Genomic DNA, 18,410 nt, shown 5'->3' on the forward strand with positions numbered 1-18,410 from the left:
CTGCCTGCCTGTCCAATTGTCCATGAGTAGCTGTCTGTCTGCCTGTCTGAGTAGCTGTCTGCCTGCCTGCCTAATTGTCCATGAGTAGCTGTCTGTCTGCCTGTCTATGAGTAGCTGTCTGCCTGCCTGCCTAATTGTCCATGAGTAGCTGTCTGTCTGCCTGTCTATGAGTAGCTGTCTGCCTTCCTGCCTGTCCAATTGTCCATGAGTAGCTGTCTGTCTGTCTATGAGTAGCTGTCTGCCTGCCTGCCCAATTGTCTATGAGTAGCTGTCTGTCTGTCTATGAGTAGCTGTCTGCCTTCCTGCCTGTCCAATTGTCCATGAGTAGCTGTCTGTCTGTCTATGAGTAGCTGTCTGCCTTCCTGCCTGTCCAATTGTCCATGAGTAGCTGTCTGCCTGCCTGTCCAATTCTCCATGAGTAGCTGTCTGTCTGCCTGTCTATGAGTAGCTGTCTGACTGCCTGCCTGTCCAATTCTCCATGAGTAGCTGTCTGTCTGTCTGCCTGTCTATTAGTAGCTGTCTGCCTGCCTGCCAGCCAGCAAGTTGGTTAACAGAAAATAAATTGTTATGGCTGAGTAAAATAAAATACAATAAACACAATTTGCCTGAAAATAGATTACCCAGCTATGACCTTTTTCATGAAAAAAAATGAGTAGTGATATGGCTGACTGAGTAAAATAAAACAATCTACCTGAAAATAGATAGCTATAAGTGAAGAGCAATTTCCGCAATTTCCGCAATTACCATTTCCGCAATTTTAGCAATTTCCATTTCCGCAATTTCCGCAATTTCCATTTCCTCAATTTCCTCAATTTCCATTTCCACCATTTCCGCAATTTCCGCAATTACCATTTCCGCAATTTCCGCAATTTCCATTTCCGCAATTTCCATTTCAATCAATCAATCAGCAGTGCAGTGGAGTAAGCAGATTCAGTCCCTCAAGTCAAGTGTATTATTATAAGATTTGTATGACATAAAGAGATACATGCAAAGCAGCACATCTGCTACTTTTGATACTTTTGTGATGCCGTAGCAAATAGAGCAATAATTTACAAAAAAAGAAATCACAACACGTTTCTGGCCACAACATGTAAGCCATATTTAATGTTTTAGCAGTTAGTAGGCTACCACTCAATAAACAAGTAAGACACCCTAAAGGGCGAGGTCGCGTGCACGCATCCGCCTGGGTGATGGAAGACTGCTGGGCTGGAGCTTTGGTCGGATCAACATAATGGAATGAATTCTGTACTGTCCATATAGTGTGTCTTGAGTGTACAGGGTTTGATTACAGGTTTGAGTGTAGGGAGACCTGACGGACGGACGGACGGGCAGGTTTTGCAGGTTTTCTTAGTAATCTGCGACCTACAGTTGCAATAAAATGCACCGCATTGAAGAGAACCTCCTTCACTACGTTTTTCTGACTTTGTGTGGCTGCTGGTGTCGTCATAACATGTGGCCAATATCACAGTATATATCACTAGTGTATTACTAGCCGTGGGCATACAATGTCCATGGCGTTATTAGGTAACTGTTTGTGTGACGTCAGCATAGAACCCAGTCAAATATATATGCTGCAGATGCCTCTAGACAGAGAGCAAGACCTACAGTTCGAGGCAACTATCCTGAACACTGACGTTTTCCGTTAATGACTGTCAACTTGAAAGAGAGTTGGGCGTATACTGTTCTGCATGTTGTTTAGACTGTAAACAGTCAGCATGATCATTAAAGAATATCGAATCATCCTCCCTGTTTCAATGTCAGAATTCCAGGTGGGCCATCGCTACTCAACTGCATTGGCTAGTAAGATTGGAGGGGAGGTGGAGGTGGAAGTGTTGTCTAATGAGTCCTATAATAAAGATGGGGTGAGCGGACAGTACACACACAAGAAGTATCACCTTAACAACTTGCCAAAATGGTTTACTTGGATTTGTCCTAAATCAACCCTTTTCCAGGAGGAGGCCTGGAATGCGTACCCTTATTGCCGGACCATTATTACAAATGATTACATGAAGGACAACTTTTTCATCATGATTGAGACACGGCACAAGCCTGACATGGGAGAGGAGGACAATGTTCACGGATTAGACGAAGAGGAATGGAGTAAAGTTGAAGTTGTTCACATCAACATTGCTGACAGAAGTCAATTACAGAAAGTAGACTACAACCCTGAAGCGGATCCCGCCATATTCGAATCGGAGAAGACAGGAAGAGGGCCCCTCGGACGTGACTGGAAGAATGAACTCAATGACATGAATTGTCCTCATATGTGTATCTATAAGCTAGTCAAGGTCCTGTTCAAGTTTCGTGGTTTCCAGAGTAAGACGGAGGAATATATACAGGCGCAAGAAAAAAAAATCATTACCCTCTTCCATAGACAGCTGTTTTGCTGGATTGACCATTGGATCGACCTGACGATGGATGAAGTATGTCGCCTGGAGGATGAAATTAAGAATGACCTGAAGATTATGGAGAACTGTGACACAGGCGAGGTTATCGGTGAAAAGTGATACTAACCTGCTTAGTACACTACATACACGACATACACTAATGCATGTGGTTCTGGTGAGATGAGCTGTGTGCCCTGATACATCAACCCAGCATATCTGGATCACCATATACCAATACCAGATCTACCCAGTCAATATGCACTGAACACAAGCAAATCCATACTCAATTCTGATACACTTGAAATTAGCTCCAGTTTAAGCTTTACAGTATAGGATGAACGAATGAGGCTGGGTTTGGCTTCTGAGCAAACCCAGCCTCAGAAGTATTACCAACCAGGCCAACAACAGCCCTTACTGTTATGCTATTACTATATTCTCTTTAAATACCGGTATCTGGAGATGTGTGTGTCTATACGGAGATCCCGAAATCTCCCTAGTTGGTGTCAAACGTGACTGATGACATCATAAACTGGCCTCCGGGTACTCTGACATGGGTACTGACGTCGTAGCACCTGCTGACAAACCGGTACTGCATTTGTAACTTTAATATGATGATTGTCAATGTTTTTTTACGTTTTTTTGCGGTTAAGTTTGAATTGTCTTTTTTAGTATGGTAGTTAGTTACAATTAAAGTACCTGTTGTGCAGTAGTGCAGTACCAATTTAGAACGAGCGACTGCCAACAGGTGGTGCCATATCTTATAAGGTTTTCAGCTATTACTTACAATGGTGGAAACGTTCTCTTTCTAAATGCTATTCTCTCCTGTACTGTTGCTTCTCTGCATGCATGAATCCGCCTGGCATCCCCCAACTGGAACCTGTATTATGTTATGTTATTAATGGCAAGTTATTAGGCACTGCCCTCATTTACCTTCAAGCCATCACAGATTAGTTGAACAGCCAATGGATGGTGACTCATCTCCATCCAACACAGCTTTGGGCTGTCTTTTCTGCCTCTCTCCAGCTGGTTCCCCGTCTCTTCAGCTCCACCTCAGTGTCTCGCCTCAAGGTGTTCTTTAGGCCGCCCTATCTTCCGCTTCACCCTGCCTGGGGGTTCCAAGTCAGGGCCTGCCTGGGGGCTCCAAGTCAGGGCCTGCCTGGGGGCTCCAAGTCAGGGCCTGCCTGGGGGCTCCAAGTCAGGGCCTGCCTGGCATGTAGTACTAGCTGCCGGTTTCCTCAGGGTGTGACTGATCCATCCCCACTTATCAAGATCTGTTTCTCCCACCGGTTCCTGTCTCCCTTTCCATTCCATTTCCTCATTTCTGATGCCAATGGATGTGAGTGATAATTTATGCCTATGCGACATTCATCCAAAATTGTAACTCAGGTCCGTTTGACTAAGAATATAGAAGGTTTAAGCTGTTAAGTCAGTGAGGTTGGTTTCGACTGTAACAACTAACAACCCCTACGGTTTGGACTACGGAAGGTATAGACAACCACGTGTCTCACCTATACTCAAAGTGGTGTCATCCCCTATGTTCCCTGGGTTCTATGGTCCCCGCTTACCTTGAGGTTAGGGTTGTAAACGTGGAACCTAGAACCCAAGGAACATGGATAGCTGCTCATTTTCACCTGACCAGGGGCAGAGCTAGAATCACTCTCGAGCTGATATATCAGAGTACAGAGAGTATATATAGTAGAATACCTCCACACATTTTTTACACGTATATTTTGAGCGTTTTAAAATATTTAAAGCCCCATTTTCAGTAGACATTACCTTAGTGCCCAAATTTTAAAACTTTTGCTCTTCAATGCCAATTGCTTATTAGAAACATTGTAATTGTATTCTGTTCAATGGAGAATATAATTTTTTCTTGGGTTGCCATTTATTTAACTGGCATTCTTAAAGTTCAATTCTGGGTTTAACCAGACTGGGTCCAATTAATGGTGTGGCTTCATGTGGCCAGTCTATGACGCCAGTCCTCTATTACTATTTGGTAATATACGGTATATGTATATGTCATTTGTAAATTGATTAGCAGTATACTGTGGTTACTTGGGTCGTTTTATGCGTATGCCGTGGCTGCGTATGATGTCATGGTATAACTGGCTCTTGATGGTGACTTAATAATGATATGTTTCAGTGTCGGGTGGATTAAAGGTAATGCCCCTATGTATACAATACATGTACGTAATCTGACACCAATGCCATATCAAGCACAAATGAATCATTACGTCATACGCAGCCACGGGACATACGCATCGGAGCACCGGACAAGAAACATGACTTGCACGCTCTGCTTGTGCAAGTAATGACTTATAATATTTAACAGTAACCAAATGGACCCTCTTTGGTGGGCCATGAGCTATATATATATATATATATATATATATATATATATATATATATAAACATAAGAGGGGTTAGCAATTTAGCACCCCTCAAAAATAAATCACACTTGTGTGAAGTGAGGGGCATTCTTATGATCATACATCACATGCAGCCAATCTAATCATCACTATGGGGTACACACAGATGCACAAAGCTGGGCATAGGAGGGGCAACAATCTTATCATTGTCCATTTTAGCCATACTACAGTACATAGTTACTGCTAGTACAACAACCAAACCGGTGGTAGGGGCCGGTCAACACACAGGCATCTCTGTTTGGAGGACATACCATTTCAAATTCAGGACACCCCTGCAAAAATTGGCATTGTTAGACAATGGTTTGTGTTGTGTGTGATGTTAGATCAGAGCTTGGTCAGCCTATAAGGTGTTGGAGGGTGATGATACCATTAGACGCGTAGCTAGATATTCTGTAGAACTATAGTTTTCTTGTCTCAACGGCTGTCAAGTTGAGAGGTGTTGTATTTACACTGTTCTGCATACCACCATTCCACAAGTCACCATGCTCGTTAGGGAATTTCGAATCGTCTTACCCATTTCGGTGGAGGAGTACCGGGTGGGCCAGCTATACGCGATCGCAGAGGCAAGTAAGCAAGAGACAGGCGCAGGACAAGGCGTGGAAGTGTTGGTCAACGAGCCCTATGACAAAGATGGCGAGTCAGGACAGTACACACACAAGATCTACCACATGAATTGTAAATTGCCTAAATTAATCACTATGGTTGCACCAAGAGGTTCTCTTATTTGCCACGAGGAGGCCTGGAATGCGTACCCTAATTGCCGGACCATTATTACAAATGAGTACATGAAGGACAACTTTTTAATTAAGATTGAGACAATGCACAAGCCTGATATGGGAGAGGAGGACAATGTTCACGGATTAGATGCAAAGGAATGGAAGAAAGCTGAAGTTGTTCACATCAACATTGCTGACAGAAATCAGGTATCAACAGGGGACTACGACCCTGATACGGATCCTGCTATATTCCAGTCTGAGAAGACAGGGAGAAGCCCCCTGGGACCTGACTGGAAGAAAGAAGTTGAAAGCGACCCCAGTCGTCCTCATATGTGTGCCTATAAGCTAGTCACAGTCCACTTCAAATGGCGTGGATTTCAAACTAAGGTGGAGAACTATATACAGAAGCAAGAAAAGCGCATGTTTACCGTCTTTCATAGACAACTGTTTTGCTGGATTGACAAATGGATCGACCTGTCCATGGATGATATACGACTTCTGGAGGATGAAACTAAGAGGGAGCTGGATGAGATCAGGAAGAATGGTGAATACAGGGGCATGGGTTTCACTGACTAATGAAACTGACCTGCTTGCTGTGGTGGAAGTATTACCCCACTACATTTCAGATGGAAATACACTTACTTTGCAGATTTTGATCCGCAGTCCGCACAACCAAAATAGGGATAAAAGGGGGATCAAAATCTGGCTGGCTTGGATCATTAGGGAGGTTGCAAATGAGCATGTGTCCTCACTCCCCTCAGAAATCCATGAAGTCATCAGCCACTTCCTTTCACTGGAGTGTTTGTCCAGGGCTAATCTCTCAAACCCCAGAATAATCAGTGCCAAATGTCTTGGGCATGCTGCCAGTAGGTCAAGGGGAAGTGCCTTCATACATTTTTTTTCCAACATTTTTGAAATATTTAACTTTTTATACAAAACTCACACCCGTGTGAAGTGAGGGGCGCTCTTATCATCATACATCATCTCATTCTGGCCAATCACAATTTTTCGTCTTCACTTTTCTGACCTCACTTCAATATGTACTTTGCTCAGCCAATAAAATAATCGCTATGGGGTGATCAGCCAATCACAAGCCAATGTTTGTGTTCACACAAACCCGGAAAGCTGGAAATCGGAGGGGCTGGCGCCCCTCAAAAATGTATAATCAACGGTGCTCAGATGCGCTGAAACCTTTCCCCAATTTACGTTGCACCGCCCATCCGACCAATATTGACTCTGAGTCTGTATACAATTTAGGCATTTAGCAGACACTCTTAATCCAGAGCGATTTACAGTAAGCAAGAACAAAGAAAAACATGGTAATACATCAAATACATAAAAAGAGTCATCATGAATCATACGTAAGTTAAGAACCTAAGTACCTAACAGTGGAATATCTAATGAAACTATAAGTGTATACATACTTAATGTAAGTCGCTCTGGATTAAGAGCGTCTGCTAAATGCCTAAATTGTAAATTGTAATACATTATATAGTGTTATGTCTACATAAAGTGCTATTTAAGTTACACAAGTTGAGCCTATGCCTGTAGTGAGTCTGCAGTTCTGGTTGCAATGGGAAGTGCATTCCATAGTTTTGGAGCCAGAAGGGAGAAGAGTTTGGGACGTGTGGAGCGTTGTCCCGGCGTTTTTAGCGAAGGTTCCAGCTTGGCTGATCTGACCTGATCAGATCAGTTTGTAGGGTGCAATCAGACTTGCAAGATATGGGGGAGCCAAACCTTTGGTTGCTTTGAATGCCAGCATCAGAGTTTTGTACTCTGTGCGGGCAGCGACTGGATTAGACATTGTACATGTCTGTCTGTTTGTGTCTCTTTTATGCCCATATACTGTATGGAGATCTCTGTAATATATGGGCATATCCATCGGATCGGCTGTTCTGAACAACTGGAGATCCATATATGGACAACCATATTGTGTTTGTTTATGGTTATGTCTGAGTCAGAGCCTTGGTCTGGGCGCCAGCTGGCTAATTGGCCCCATCCTCTCATTAACCAATATTTTAATGTAAAAATCACATCCGTGTGAATCATTGTAGCATCATACATCATCTCATTCCGGCCAAATCAGAATTTGCGTCCTAACCTTTGTCTTCAATGTTTGTGTTATACGCAATGTTTGTGTTTGCACACACTAAAAGCTGGACATAGGAGTGGCTATAGCGCCCCTCAAAAAGGAAGTATACATCACAGGTCCGTGAGTTTATGCTAATACCGGTATATAATTGTCCTCAAGATACGCAAAGGACAGATACACCACACATTGACACACACAGATTTTCAAAATAGTAAATTCATTTTAGAGGGCGGTGACTAGTGGCATACAATATGCCAAATTCAGGATATACCAATGGCAACGGTTTGTGTTGTGTGTGATGTCAGACCAGAGCTCAGGCAGCCTATGAAAGGTAGACATATCTTTAATCTACAACACTTGTTGCTCTCATTCCGTCTATAGAACTATGTCTAGCCTCCTCGGATCACTCCACAACGGATTTAGCTATGGTCGTTCCATGCAGAAGTCATACCCTCGGCCTCGGAGGCACACCAAGACGGGCCAACCGGTCAGATCTATCCCAGCGCTAAGGCGGAGTTGTGCCCGCTACCAACCATACCCTTTTTTCTCTGCCTCAGCCCAGTCCACCTCCCCCACCAAGGACTCCGTACACTCAAACAGTGCCCAGGGATTGGTGGGGTTAAGGAACCTGGGAAATACTTGTTTCATGAACAGCATCCTGCAGTGTCTCAGTAACACACAGAGCCTACAGGACTACTGCATGGACAACTCCTACAACAGAGACCTTAACAGCAGCAGCATCAACAACAACAACACAGTCCTTATGAATGAATTTGCCAAGCTGATACAAACCATGTGGACGTCATGCAGCAGCAGCAAGGTTGTTAGCCCCTTCGAGTTCAAAGTTCAGTTCAAGAAATTTGCCCCCATATTTGAGGGACTCAACCAACACGATGCACATGAGTTTCTTCATTACCTTCTGGACGGGCTGCACAACGAGGTCAACAGGGTCACAGTCGGACCAAATGCCAGCGATGCAGAGGACTTTGACCACCTGCCAGATGAGGAGAAAGGGAAGAAGATGTGGAGTAAATACCTTGAGAGAGAGAACAGTAAGATAGTTGACCTTTTTGCGGGCCAACTGAAGAGCTCCCTGACCTGCAGCAAATGTGGTTTCTGCGCCACCGTCTTTGACCCCTTTTGGACTCTCTCTCTACCCATCGCAGAGGGTTCTATGGTCAGCCTGATGGACTGCGTGCGGCTCTTCACCAACGAGGACGTCCTCGATGGGGATGAGAAGCCAACATGCTCCAACTGTAAAGCCAAGAGTAGCTGCTCTAAAAAGTTCACAGTACAGAAATTCCCCAAGATATTAGTACTTCACCTGAAACGGTTCTCCGGGGGCCGCAGAACGACAAGCAGCAAGCTGAAAACTTTTGTCAGCTTCCCTGTACAAAACCTTGATCTGCGGGAGTTTGCCTCTGCATGCAGCATAGATGAAGTAGTGTACAATCTACATGCAGTGTCCACCCACTCGGGCACCACCAGAAACAACGGTCACTATACAGCCTACTGCCGCAACCCTGCCTCAGGACAATGGTACACTTTCGATGACTCCAGAGTAACGGCTAGAGTATTGTGCAAGCAGGTGTGCAGTTTCGAGGCCTATGTGCTGTTCTATGAAATGGCCTCCTCCCGCGGACGTGGGCCTCCATTGGCGCAAAGTCAGATAGATAGAATAATGGATGGAGATGGAGAGTGATGATACCCATACAACATAAATCACAAGACATGGCTGCGGAAGAAAGAGATCTCTCGAAATGTATCTCCATCAGGAACGAAATGTTCATTCCTGATGCTGGCGTATTAGTTTTTATTTTGAGAGATCTCTTGCTTTTGCAGCCATGCCTTGTGATTTACTGTATGATGTATGAGTAACGGTTATATAGAAGAGGAATTCAGTAAACGGATGTTTATATTGACCATTATGAATTGGTAGAGTTTTGAACAGGACTGACTGCAAGTTGAGACCTTTGTGTGTTCTTATTGAGAGTGATTACACATCTAACTCCAGTGGTGGTAGACAACTTTTTTTTTAACCTCACTAAAAGAAGTAATACCACAATGTTCAAATACAAGTAAAGGCCTGTATTCAAAAAAATACTTTAGTATAAGTATATGTATATGTGTTGGTATCAAAATATACTTATATGGAAGGTAAACGTATTCATTATATTTTAGAATCCGCCAATAATAGCCAAATATACAAGCTCACAATGCAGTATTTTTGAATAGCCAAAGTATAAAATAGGCAATAGGGCTTAAATGCTCTGAGCACGTCACTATGATGACTCAGCCATAACCATATAAGGAGTTCCCAATTCAGTTAGGCCCAGATATGGACTGTGCATTACTGATGATATCAACAATCTCCATATATGGGCATATTAATTAAAGGTTCAAGCACTGACAGATACATCCATACATGGGCAGTGGGCATCAGATCTTATTTTAATTATGATTAGGACACAAAGAAACACTTTCCTGTGGTCTTTATAATGTAATGTGTGTTTTTAGATATTTTAGTCATGATGCCATTGAAATATTGTAAACATTATGGTCATTGTAGGAATTCAGCAATGTAGTCAAACACACAGACTTCATTATCTTTCTGGCCATAGGGTGCAAATTTCAAATTGTGCTACTGTTATCTACTACAAATACTATTAACAATGAGTGACTGCAGTTTCTTCCAGCGGTAACATGTCCCTTTAAAGCTGCTATAAGCAATAATACAACATTTTAATTACCTTTTTATTTTTTTGGTATTCAGACAGCCAGCAATGGGTAGAACGCTCCCAAAACAAATGTATAGTCTCTGTGACACATCTACGGGCCTAATCTGCATTTAAAGATTTTCCTAGAAGCTTTGTCATTGGTAAAAAACTCGCAATGAATAACCAATCAGGAAGCAGACAGGCAAATCGACCAATGACAAAGCTTCTAGGAAAATCTTTGAATGCAGATTGTGGCCCCTAGATGTGTCACAGAGACAATTGCTGGCTGTCTGAATACCAAAAAATAAAAAAATAAAAAGGTCGATAAAATGTTGACATATTATTGCTTATATATAGCAGCTTTAAGGGATTACTTCCCGGGAGGAAATGAGACTATTAGACAGTTTGAGGGCTACCTCTTTGAAAGAAGTCTGAATTCCTTTCAGTTGGTAAATAACACCACAAAGGATTAATCCGGCCCTTCTTCCGATATCCTAGCTGGAAATCCCGAGAGCTTTTCAAGGCATATAGAGGAGCAGATTCAAACTAGTGCTGGAACCGACACCGGCTCCCTATTGGTTCACCAACCCATATGTTAAACAAACAATAGAGTATATGTGTTTAAAGAAGTGAGGTGCCTCACTTAGTCACTTCACACAAGACAAGTGTGATTTTTTTTCCTTTTGAAAACAAAGAATATCAGTAGCGAGGCTACCAATATCCAGATTCATGATTTTGTCTTGAGTTTGTGATTGCATCCTAGCTGGTTTAGTGATTTCCACAATTATTTGGTGGTTATTTTTATTCCCTGTTATTTTGTTATTGAAGATGCATTTGAATTGAATCCCTGAATGACTGCTCATCTCTAGATTTTCTATAATTAATAGAAAATAACATTTTCCTTTCTTGATTCAATGGCTGTTGAAATACCGTACCTTTACTCAAGTGCTGTATACTTAAGTCCACAACAAATCAGAGGCAATTTTTTTGTATTTACTTTTTACTTCACTACAATTATTTGACATCTTTAGTTACGAGTTACAGTACTTAGGCCTAGTAAATAACGATGTAAGACAATGGGTGCCTCTCACTTCACATGAGTGTGATTCTTAATGCTTGTTTAGAGCACTTTAAACAAACATGGCACTGGCAGCCAACAGATTACAGCCAAGCATGGAAAGATGATATTAGTGATTACCCCAACTCAAATGTCAAGGTAAATTCACTTAGTTGAACCTATGGCGCCCTCTAGTGGAGAAACGTAACATGCACCATTGCACCCCCTCCATTCTACCCATAGAGTAGATTCTACCCCCTGTACTACAACTCCCATAACACAATTTTCGACTGTCGTCAGCGTGAGCGTCACGTGGTAGCGGTTTGGTTTAGACATGTGGATGATGTCATTAAATCAATATGTAGTAAAATACATACTTGTTAGTAGTTATAGGGAGGTAGTTCACGCGGTTCACCCACGGTGAAAACAGAGAGAAAAACACAAACGGAGTTGAGCTTTTAAAACAAATAAACCAATGGAACGGGGCGACGCGCAACTGCAAGATCACAGTCAAAGTAGACAGAGAGAAGGTAAACAAGGAAGCAAATGTGCGAGACAACTCACACAAGGACTCCGACTCATACCACCACCACTGAGGTATGATTTGGTTGAAACTTAAGAAACACCGCCCGATCACATTAATTAATTCCGCATTTAAATACTTCTGTATAAGCTCATGTAAAAATGGAATATAAACCTGTCAGGGCGATATTGTTTGATTTGGACAACACACTCATCGATACAGCAGCCGCAGGTCGAATAGCAATACAAAAGGTGAGCCGACTTTTGAAGACCACGCTTGTTGGCCACGGTGACACCGCCATCAGTCAAATTTGTGACACGTTCAAAGAGGAGCTTCTTCGTGAGAGGTTTGATCCCACTGATGGCAAATCCATAGATGAGGTGCGAGTGGGCCACTGGGAGGAAAGCATTCAGTCAAATGCAGGCAGTTGTCCCTCATCCTCCTTGGCCAGCGAGTGCTACTACCTGTGGAAACGCAGTCGCCTGGAGCAACTCGGTCTATCAACTGAAATACTCGGCCTGCTGAAGGAACTCGGGTCCAGGTACAAACTGCTTCTGCTGACCAACGGGGAAACTCGGACACAACGGGAGAAGGTGGTGGCAGTGGGATGCGAGGAGTTATTCGATGCCATTGTGGTGGGAGGAGAGCATGCCGAGGAGAAACCTTGTGTCTCCATCTTCACACACTGCTTCACGCTGCTAGGAGTTGAGCCGCAGGACTGTGTCATGGTTGGAGATTCCCTGGACACGGACATCCAGGGTGGCTTCAACGCAGGGGTCCGAGCCACAGTTTGGATCAACAACAAGGGAGGCTTCCCACCTGACTGTGCTGTCAAGCCAGACTATACCATCACAACCGTTTTAGACTTACCCAATATTCTGTCAGACTTTGAGGCCAGAGAGTGACTGAAGCTAGCGTATCAAGCAGTCGATGATGATCATATGAATATGATGGTGTTTTACCCGAATCATGGGTTATAAAATAGAATAATCTGGCTGCCAAATCTTTGTGTGATATAAACGGTTTGTTTTTGAGTGGTGGGTCTGTCTATCCGTATGTTTAGGGTACCAACAGTCAGGGTGCGCTGTTGTTTTACATTGACCACTTAACCATCCCTTGAATAGCATCCCTTTTCTGAGTGGACCATTCCCAAAAAAAAGGCAGATCTACAAGCTCTGCCATCTGCAAACTCACAACGCCTTGCACTGGTGTTGTGATCTTGTAGATCGGCTATTTTCGACAAAGAGGTTTAGTGTGTAAACTTCACAATTGTGCGAAGTGAGGGGTGCCTTTCTTCACTGGTTTACAGGTGTAAGACTAAGTGGGTGAAACTAATTTTCATACAAGCTCCCCTCATTTGCACTTTTCAAGAAGAATAGAAAACGGGTCAGATATGCTATGTCAGATATTCCTGATATGATATCAGTAGAGTAAAATATATACGGTGCATGGTTAGAAGAAATGGTAATGGAATAAGGCAGTTCAAATAACAGCAGATATAGTCTATAGTCCAGGGGTGCCCAAAAGGTAGATCGTGATCTACCAGTAGATCACAAAGGCTGTGCATGTAGACCACATGACATGGCCATAAAGAAAGTATAATTAAAATAGGCCTATAAAAAGCATATATTAATAATCAAAATTCACAAAAAGCCTCTTTTTGGCATCTGTCATTAATAGGTGACTTGATTGATTGACAACAGGGCCTGTCAAGGTGCATTTGTGTTCAAGAGTCAGTGAATTACAAAGAACCCAAAGACTTTCCCCTGACTATTTCCCATTACACGTGTGTTTGTCTTATATGTAACGCCAGTACCGCTATTACAAAGCCCCCTCATGTACATTTTGGGGGGTGGGTAGATCATGTTGAGCTTGCCATTTTAAAGGTAGTTCTCAAGTAAAAAAAGTGTGGCCCCTTTTCCACCGGTTGGTTCCCAGTGGGAACCGGTTCAGTTCTTTTTGGTTCTTAGTCCATGAGCCAGAGCTCCAAAATTGAAACGTTAAATATGAATTGAGTGGGCAAAACCATACCATTACCTATATTAGATTGTTATCACCATTAAACTTCCCCAATTGAGTACTTACACGAAGACAATGATTTATTGTATTACAAATTACAAACTGAACCGGTTCCCATTGGGAACCAACCGGTGGAAAAGGGGTCTGTGTGTGGGCACCCCTGGTCTATACACACAAAGGGGCACTAGTGCAGCAACAGATATAGAACATGTGTGAGTCTTGCATGTACTTTTATTATACAGTACAAAGTAGATGGTAGGTCTTTGTCGGAAAAGTCTACAGTTGCAATCTTTCGGGAAATATGTTGGCATATAGTCTCGGAGATTACCACACCTGCTTAACACTGTCCCTGCCACACTGGAATGCGGAAGTGTCGTTCTCAGTCACTACCAAGTCCAAACTCATAATAGGTTGACGGACGGCTAAAAACATTTAAAACAAGGCCTTGAGAAGCGGATTTGAGCGCAGTGAGGGCACCCCCGTTAGGTGAACAAGTGGCCGAGTTGTGCAAAGTCTGCTTCTAGTAACCAACTCAGCTCCGTTCGAGTTTCATACTAATAGGCAGAGCATAAATCAAAACATCACACCCCTGTCAATATGCGATACAACAGCGAGTCCCATAATATTAAACGGGCATATTAAAATCTGTCCCAACTTGTCACCTATTTGTGTCTTGATTATGTATAATGAAGAATGGGGGGAAAAAAACGGATTACATGAAATCATCCCATCACGTCAAACATGTAACAAACGACTTACCGGTATAGCTTATAGTGTGACCTGAGAGTAAAAAAATGTTGCAAAATTATATTTTAAAGTGGCTATATCTAACTCATTGTTTTTGTTCCATCCAGATTAGCAAATTTATGAACTGTATGGTACAGTAAACGTTTTTCCCCTTTTTTTTTAATCAATCTGTCCACTTTCCCTGGCTGTGTTTTCATTCATTCATTGCATTCTCTTGCTTCTGCTGTGTTTTGAGTTCAATCACAGTCTCTCAGGCAGAGCAGGATGAGCGGCTGCCTGTTAAGACCACTCATGTCAATGCAAGGGTTGAACACGGGGTACAGGGGCTCCTTACACTCCACAGCAAAGCAGTGAATCACAGCCAGAGTGTCCGCATTATAGAATGACAGCTCTCCCTTCTGAAGGTCTGCGAACATACCCAGCTTTCTGAGTCTCTTTCCACCAGCTGGTAGCTGCTTCTCCTGTGCGTCATGGCAAGCCAAGTATTGTCCGTCTCCATGGTAGATGTACCAGGATGTCTTATTCATATCTGGACTAGAGATATTCACAGTTGTGCCATCTTTATTTGGGAGGGGGCCAGTGGTCATACCAAGTAGCCAGTATGGTTTCTCCTGAACAATGACCTCCCAGTAGTGCTTTCCAGTAGTAAAGCACTCTTCTGCTAAGACGCTGTATTGGGAGTCATATGGTTGAGAGCTTGGCACTTCACCAAGAGGCTGTCTGCTCCATTGAACCTGTTTCCTGTCTTGGGACAGCTCCAGTTTGGGGTGTGCTGTCTTGGAGTCCAATGACATAGTACTTAGATCTGTAAAAGAAAAAAGAAAAACATGACCCCATTAATGTAATTAATTTAATTATATGTTAAGGTTTGACTTTAAATTCTTAAATATTTTATTCTGTACGAACATGACCACATCCGTGGAAGGTGCTGCGCCAAAGCCATGGATAGGTCATCTATTAGCCTTTCGACTGTTCTCAACCTCTCAGGATCACAAAGATCTTTGTCTACTTCCTGGATGGGTGCTAAATCCAGAGGTTTGCTGTAATAAAAAATAATAAATCATTAGAAGGTAAAGGATATACTGTATGAATGAAATGCGGTCATACTTTAAAATTAAAACTTGAACAATACATCCACTCACCCAAGACTGTGTGCTGTGATTTGCTGTCAAAGGCATAGATAGACACATTGTTTTACAAACTGAAAAAGTCTGAATATACTATATTAGTCTAAAAAAAGAAAAGCAACTAGGTGCTCAATGGAGGTGCAGCTTAAAAGATCAAAGGAACTCAATTGCTGAAGAAAAAGTGGCGATCCGAGCACTCAAAAAAGTTACAAAAATTAGTAGAGGGTGGATATAAAATCAAGGTAGGCTACTAATAAAGTTAAAACACCGACTTTTGAGTCACAAAGGAGTCTTTATCAGGGCTTTGTGAGTTGAAACATGGTGGTGGTGTAATATTTCTCTATTACACCATTATTATGGACCTCAAGGTGGTACACTTAATGTTTTGATGGACTATACGTTTTGAACTATTATATGTCATATAACCGGAACCTCCCTGGATTTATTGGGACATTATGCATCTATTCTACAGTATATGTACACATTATATAGGCCCCACCCATTTCCACCTATACAGTTTTCGTATTTAATGCTGTTTAGCTATAATTGGCTTGACATTTTGTAGGATCTAGGATGGGACTATTTTTCAAAAAGGTCCATAATAAATGAATACATGTATACTGTAGATCAACCTCATGTTGAATTACATAATGCCTTGATGATAGAGAGCACCACTAAAAGCCCTTCTACCCATTGGAGGCACTCGAGGGAACCACAGGTTACACAAGTTATACTTAGTTACAATTGTATTATTCAAAGTTTAACAATTTAACAGAGGTACAAAGGTACAAAAACTATAAATGCATAGTAAATTGCAATACCTGTAAGAACTTCAAGTCGTTTGTCTCTTGAAGTAGAGATTTGCTGGCAGCTCTGAAGTTGTTTATGTCTTTGAGATGGACCTCCATGATGGCCCTCTGGGCGTCCAGCCACGCTGTCATGTATGTCTCCTCTGCGTCAATTATTTGCATCATCAGGCGTTCATCGCCGTCTAGTACAAACCGGATCCTACTGTACTTTTCTGAGATCCTCTCTCGGAAATCTGCAGTAGACTTCTGGAAAATGAGAACAATGGTTTGGGTGGGGTGGGATGGAGGTATAATCTTGTATAAAATGAATCGTCTGCGGGGAAAATATTCCTTGTGTACCAGTGTCTCTGCATACAGTGACTCCAAATCTTTGATAACATGTTCTGCTTCACTTCTTCTCCTCAGCAATTGGCTCATAGTGGTCTCTAACATGCCCTATTAGTAGATTGACATACAGAAAACAGGCTGACAGAACAATAGTATGAGGAATGTCAAAATATGAAAGAATGCAAAATTGTCAATATTTCTTTGACAATTTTGTCCTCATTATCATTATTTGGTGATCATTACATCGTTACATGGCATCTATACTAGACTGACAGTGATACTTCACCTTAAAGTCTGAGCAGGCCTCATGGATTTGAACTGTCTGGTGGCTCTTGTGAACTCCAACCAGGGCACACAAACAGCACACAGGAACCTTCTCTTCCTTACAGAATAGCTTCAGTTCCTCCCTGTGCTCCCTGCATTTCATTGACATGGGGTCTTCAATCACATCCACCAGTGTGTGCTCCCTCAGAGCTGCCCTCTTTTGGTGCAATAGAGCATGGGCCTGGCACAGCGACGCATCGCAGGTGAGACAAGTCCTTACAGCAATCGCTTTTTCCTCTATACAATGGTCACAGCAGATAGACGGAGAAATTGATGTTGTACCACTGGGAGCTGTTTTCTGTCCCATTGCTGCCGATCTGTTGTTGGTAAAGTCCTTTACCTTTGTCTGAAGGCTTGTATTTATCTCCAGGGTAGGGCTGGAAGGAAGCATTATCTGACACTCCGGACAAAAGAAAGGCCCCGCATCGGAGACATCTGCATCCCAGACATTCCGGATGCAAGTGAGGCAGAAATTGTGTCCACATGAGAGTGTCACAGGATCCGTGAAAAGGTCCTGGCAGACAGGACATTCCAAGATATCCTCCTCAATGGTTCCCATTGCTGCTTGCACACCTGTTATGGCTCAGTCTCAGTCTGCACAGTGTCCTGCTTGCTCATAAATGTTTCATAGACCCCTACTACACGCACAGCTCACGTACCAAAGTGTCACATTACTAAAGATGATTTGATATCGTCCTGCCGGCTATTATGCCTACAAGGTATACATTTCAGGAAGTTATTTTTGCTGGGCAATGGTGCATCATATGCTTGAGCAGTTTTGTTTTCTTTATTTTCACATTTTATTTCCTGATTTACTTTATAAACATAGATCCCACCCCACTCCCAGGCACTTAAAAAAATTGTAGTTTTTAGAATTTTAAAAAGCATATACTATAATGTTATTTGATTGATTGAATACTTTATTGGCAGAAATATAATTACAGAAATGTAATCAGTACAGGGTACAGTCAACATATGTCCAAAGGGATCACTGAAAAAAGTCCTTGCGGTCTTGTTTCCATTCAGGCCTGGGTATTCAATTCATAATCATGCGACATGATGTATGATGTTGTGTATATGTATGGCCTGCCCAACATAAGCTGAAGCTCAAAGCTTATTGATGCCTATCCTTTGTT

The 18,410-nt window shown here is 42.5% G+C and overlaps 5 protein-coding genes across 5 annotated transcripts; 4 read left to right on the forward strand and 1 right to left on the reverse strand.

Annotated features, from left to right (window-relative positions):
• Window positions 1–1,715: 1,715 nt before the first annotated feature.
• On the forward strand, window positions 1,716–2,507 carry LOC308328787 (phosphatidylinositol transfer protein beta isoform-like; the record flags this gene model as incomplete). Its single annotated transcript, XM_080782897.1, has 1 exon — window positions 1,716–2,507. One exon carries the CDS (start codon window positions 1,716–1,718, stop codon window positions 2,505–2,507), a length of 792 nt encoding a protein of 263 aa, XP_080639023.1.
• Window positions 2,508–5,298: 2,791 nt separating this feature from the next.
• Window positions 5,299–6,108, forward strand: LOC308328788 (phosphatidylinositol transfer protein beta isoform-like; the record flags this gene model as incomplete). Its single annotated transcript, XM_080782898.1, has 1 exon — window positions 5,299–6,108. One exon carries the CDS (start codon window positions 5,299–5,301, stop codon window positions 6,106–6,108), a length of 810 nt encoding a protein of 269 aa, XP_080639024.1.
• A 1,901-nt stretch (window positions 6,109–8,009) lies between these two features.
• On the forward strand, window positions 8,010–9,326 carry LOC308328790 (ubiquitin carboxyl-terminal hydrolase 2-like; the record flags this gene model as incomplete). The annotated part of the gene is made up of 1 exon (XM_080782900.1): window positions 8,010–9,326. One exon carries the CDS (start codon window positions 8,010–8,012, stop codon window positions 9,324–9,326), a length of 1,317 nt encoding a protein of 438 aa, XP_080639026.1.
• Window positions 9,327–11,744: 2,418 nt separating this feature from the next.
• On the forward strand, window positions 11,745–12,955 carry nanp (N-acetylneuraminic acid phosphatase). Its single transcript, XM_080782596.1, has one exon. It carries the CDS (start codon window positions 12,083–12,085, stop codon window positions 12,824–12,826), a length of 744 nt encoding a protein of 247 aa, XP_080638722.1. The 5' UTR covers window positions 11,745–12,082; the 3' UTR covers window positions 12,827–12,955.
• A 1,003-nt stretch (window positions 12,956–13,958) lies between these two features.
• Window positions 13,959–17,833, reverse strand: LOC308328791 (tripartite motif-containing protein 72; the record flags this gene model as incomplete). The annotated part of the gene is made up of 5 exons (XM_080782901.1): window positions 13,959–15,492; window positions 15,594–15,735; window positions 16,636–16,869; window positions 16,963–17,058; window positions 17,237–17,833. The coding sequence occupies 5 exons, from the start codon at window positions 17,831–17,833 to the stop codon at window positions 14,924–14,926; spliced, it is 1,638 nt and encodes a 545-aa protein (XP_080639027.1). The 3' UTR covers window positions 13,959–14,923.
• Between the last annotated feature and the right edge of the window lie 577 nt (window positions 17,834–18,410).

The sequence above is a fragment of the Protomyctophum bolini genome, assembly GCF_963924005.1.
Source record: "Protomyctophum bolini genome assembly, chromosome: 14".
In the NCBI taxonomy this organism is placed as follows: domain Eukaryota; kingdom Metazoa; phylum Chordata; class Actinopteri; order Myctophiformes; family Myctophidae; genus Protomyctophum; species Protomyctophum bolini.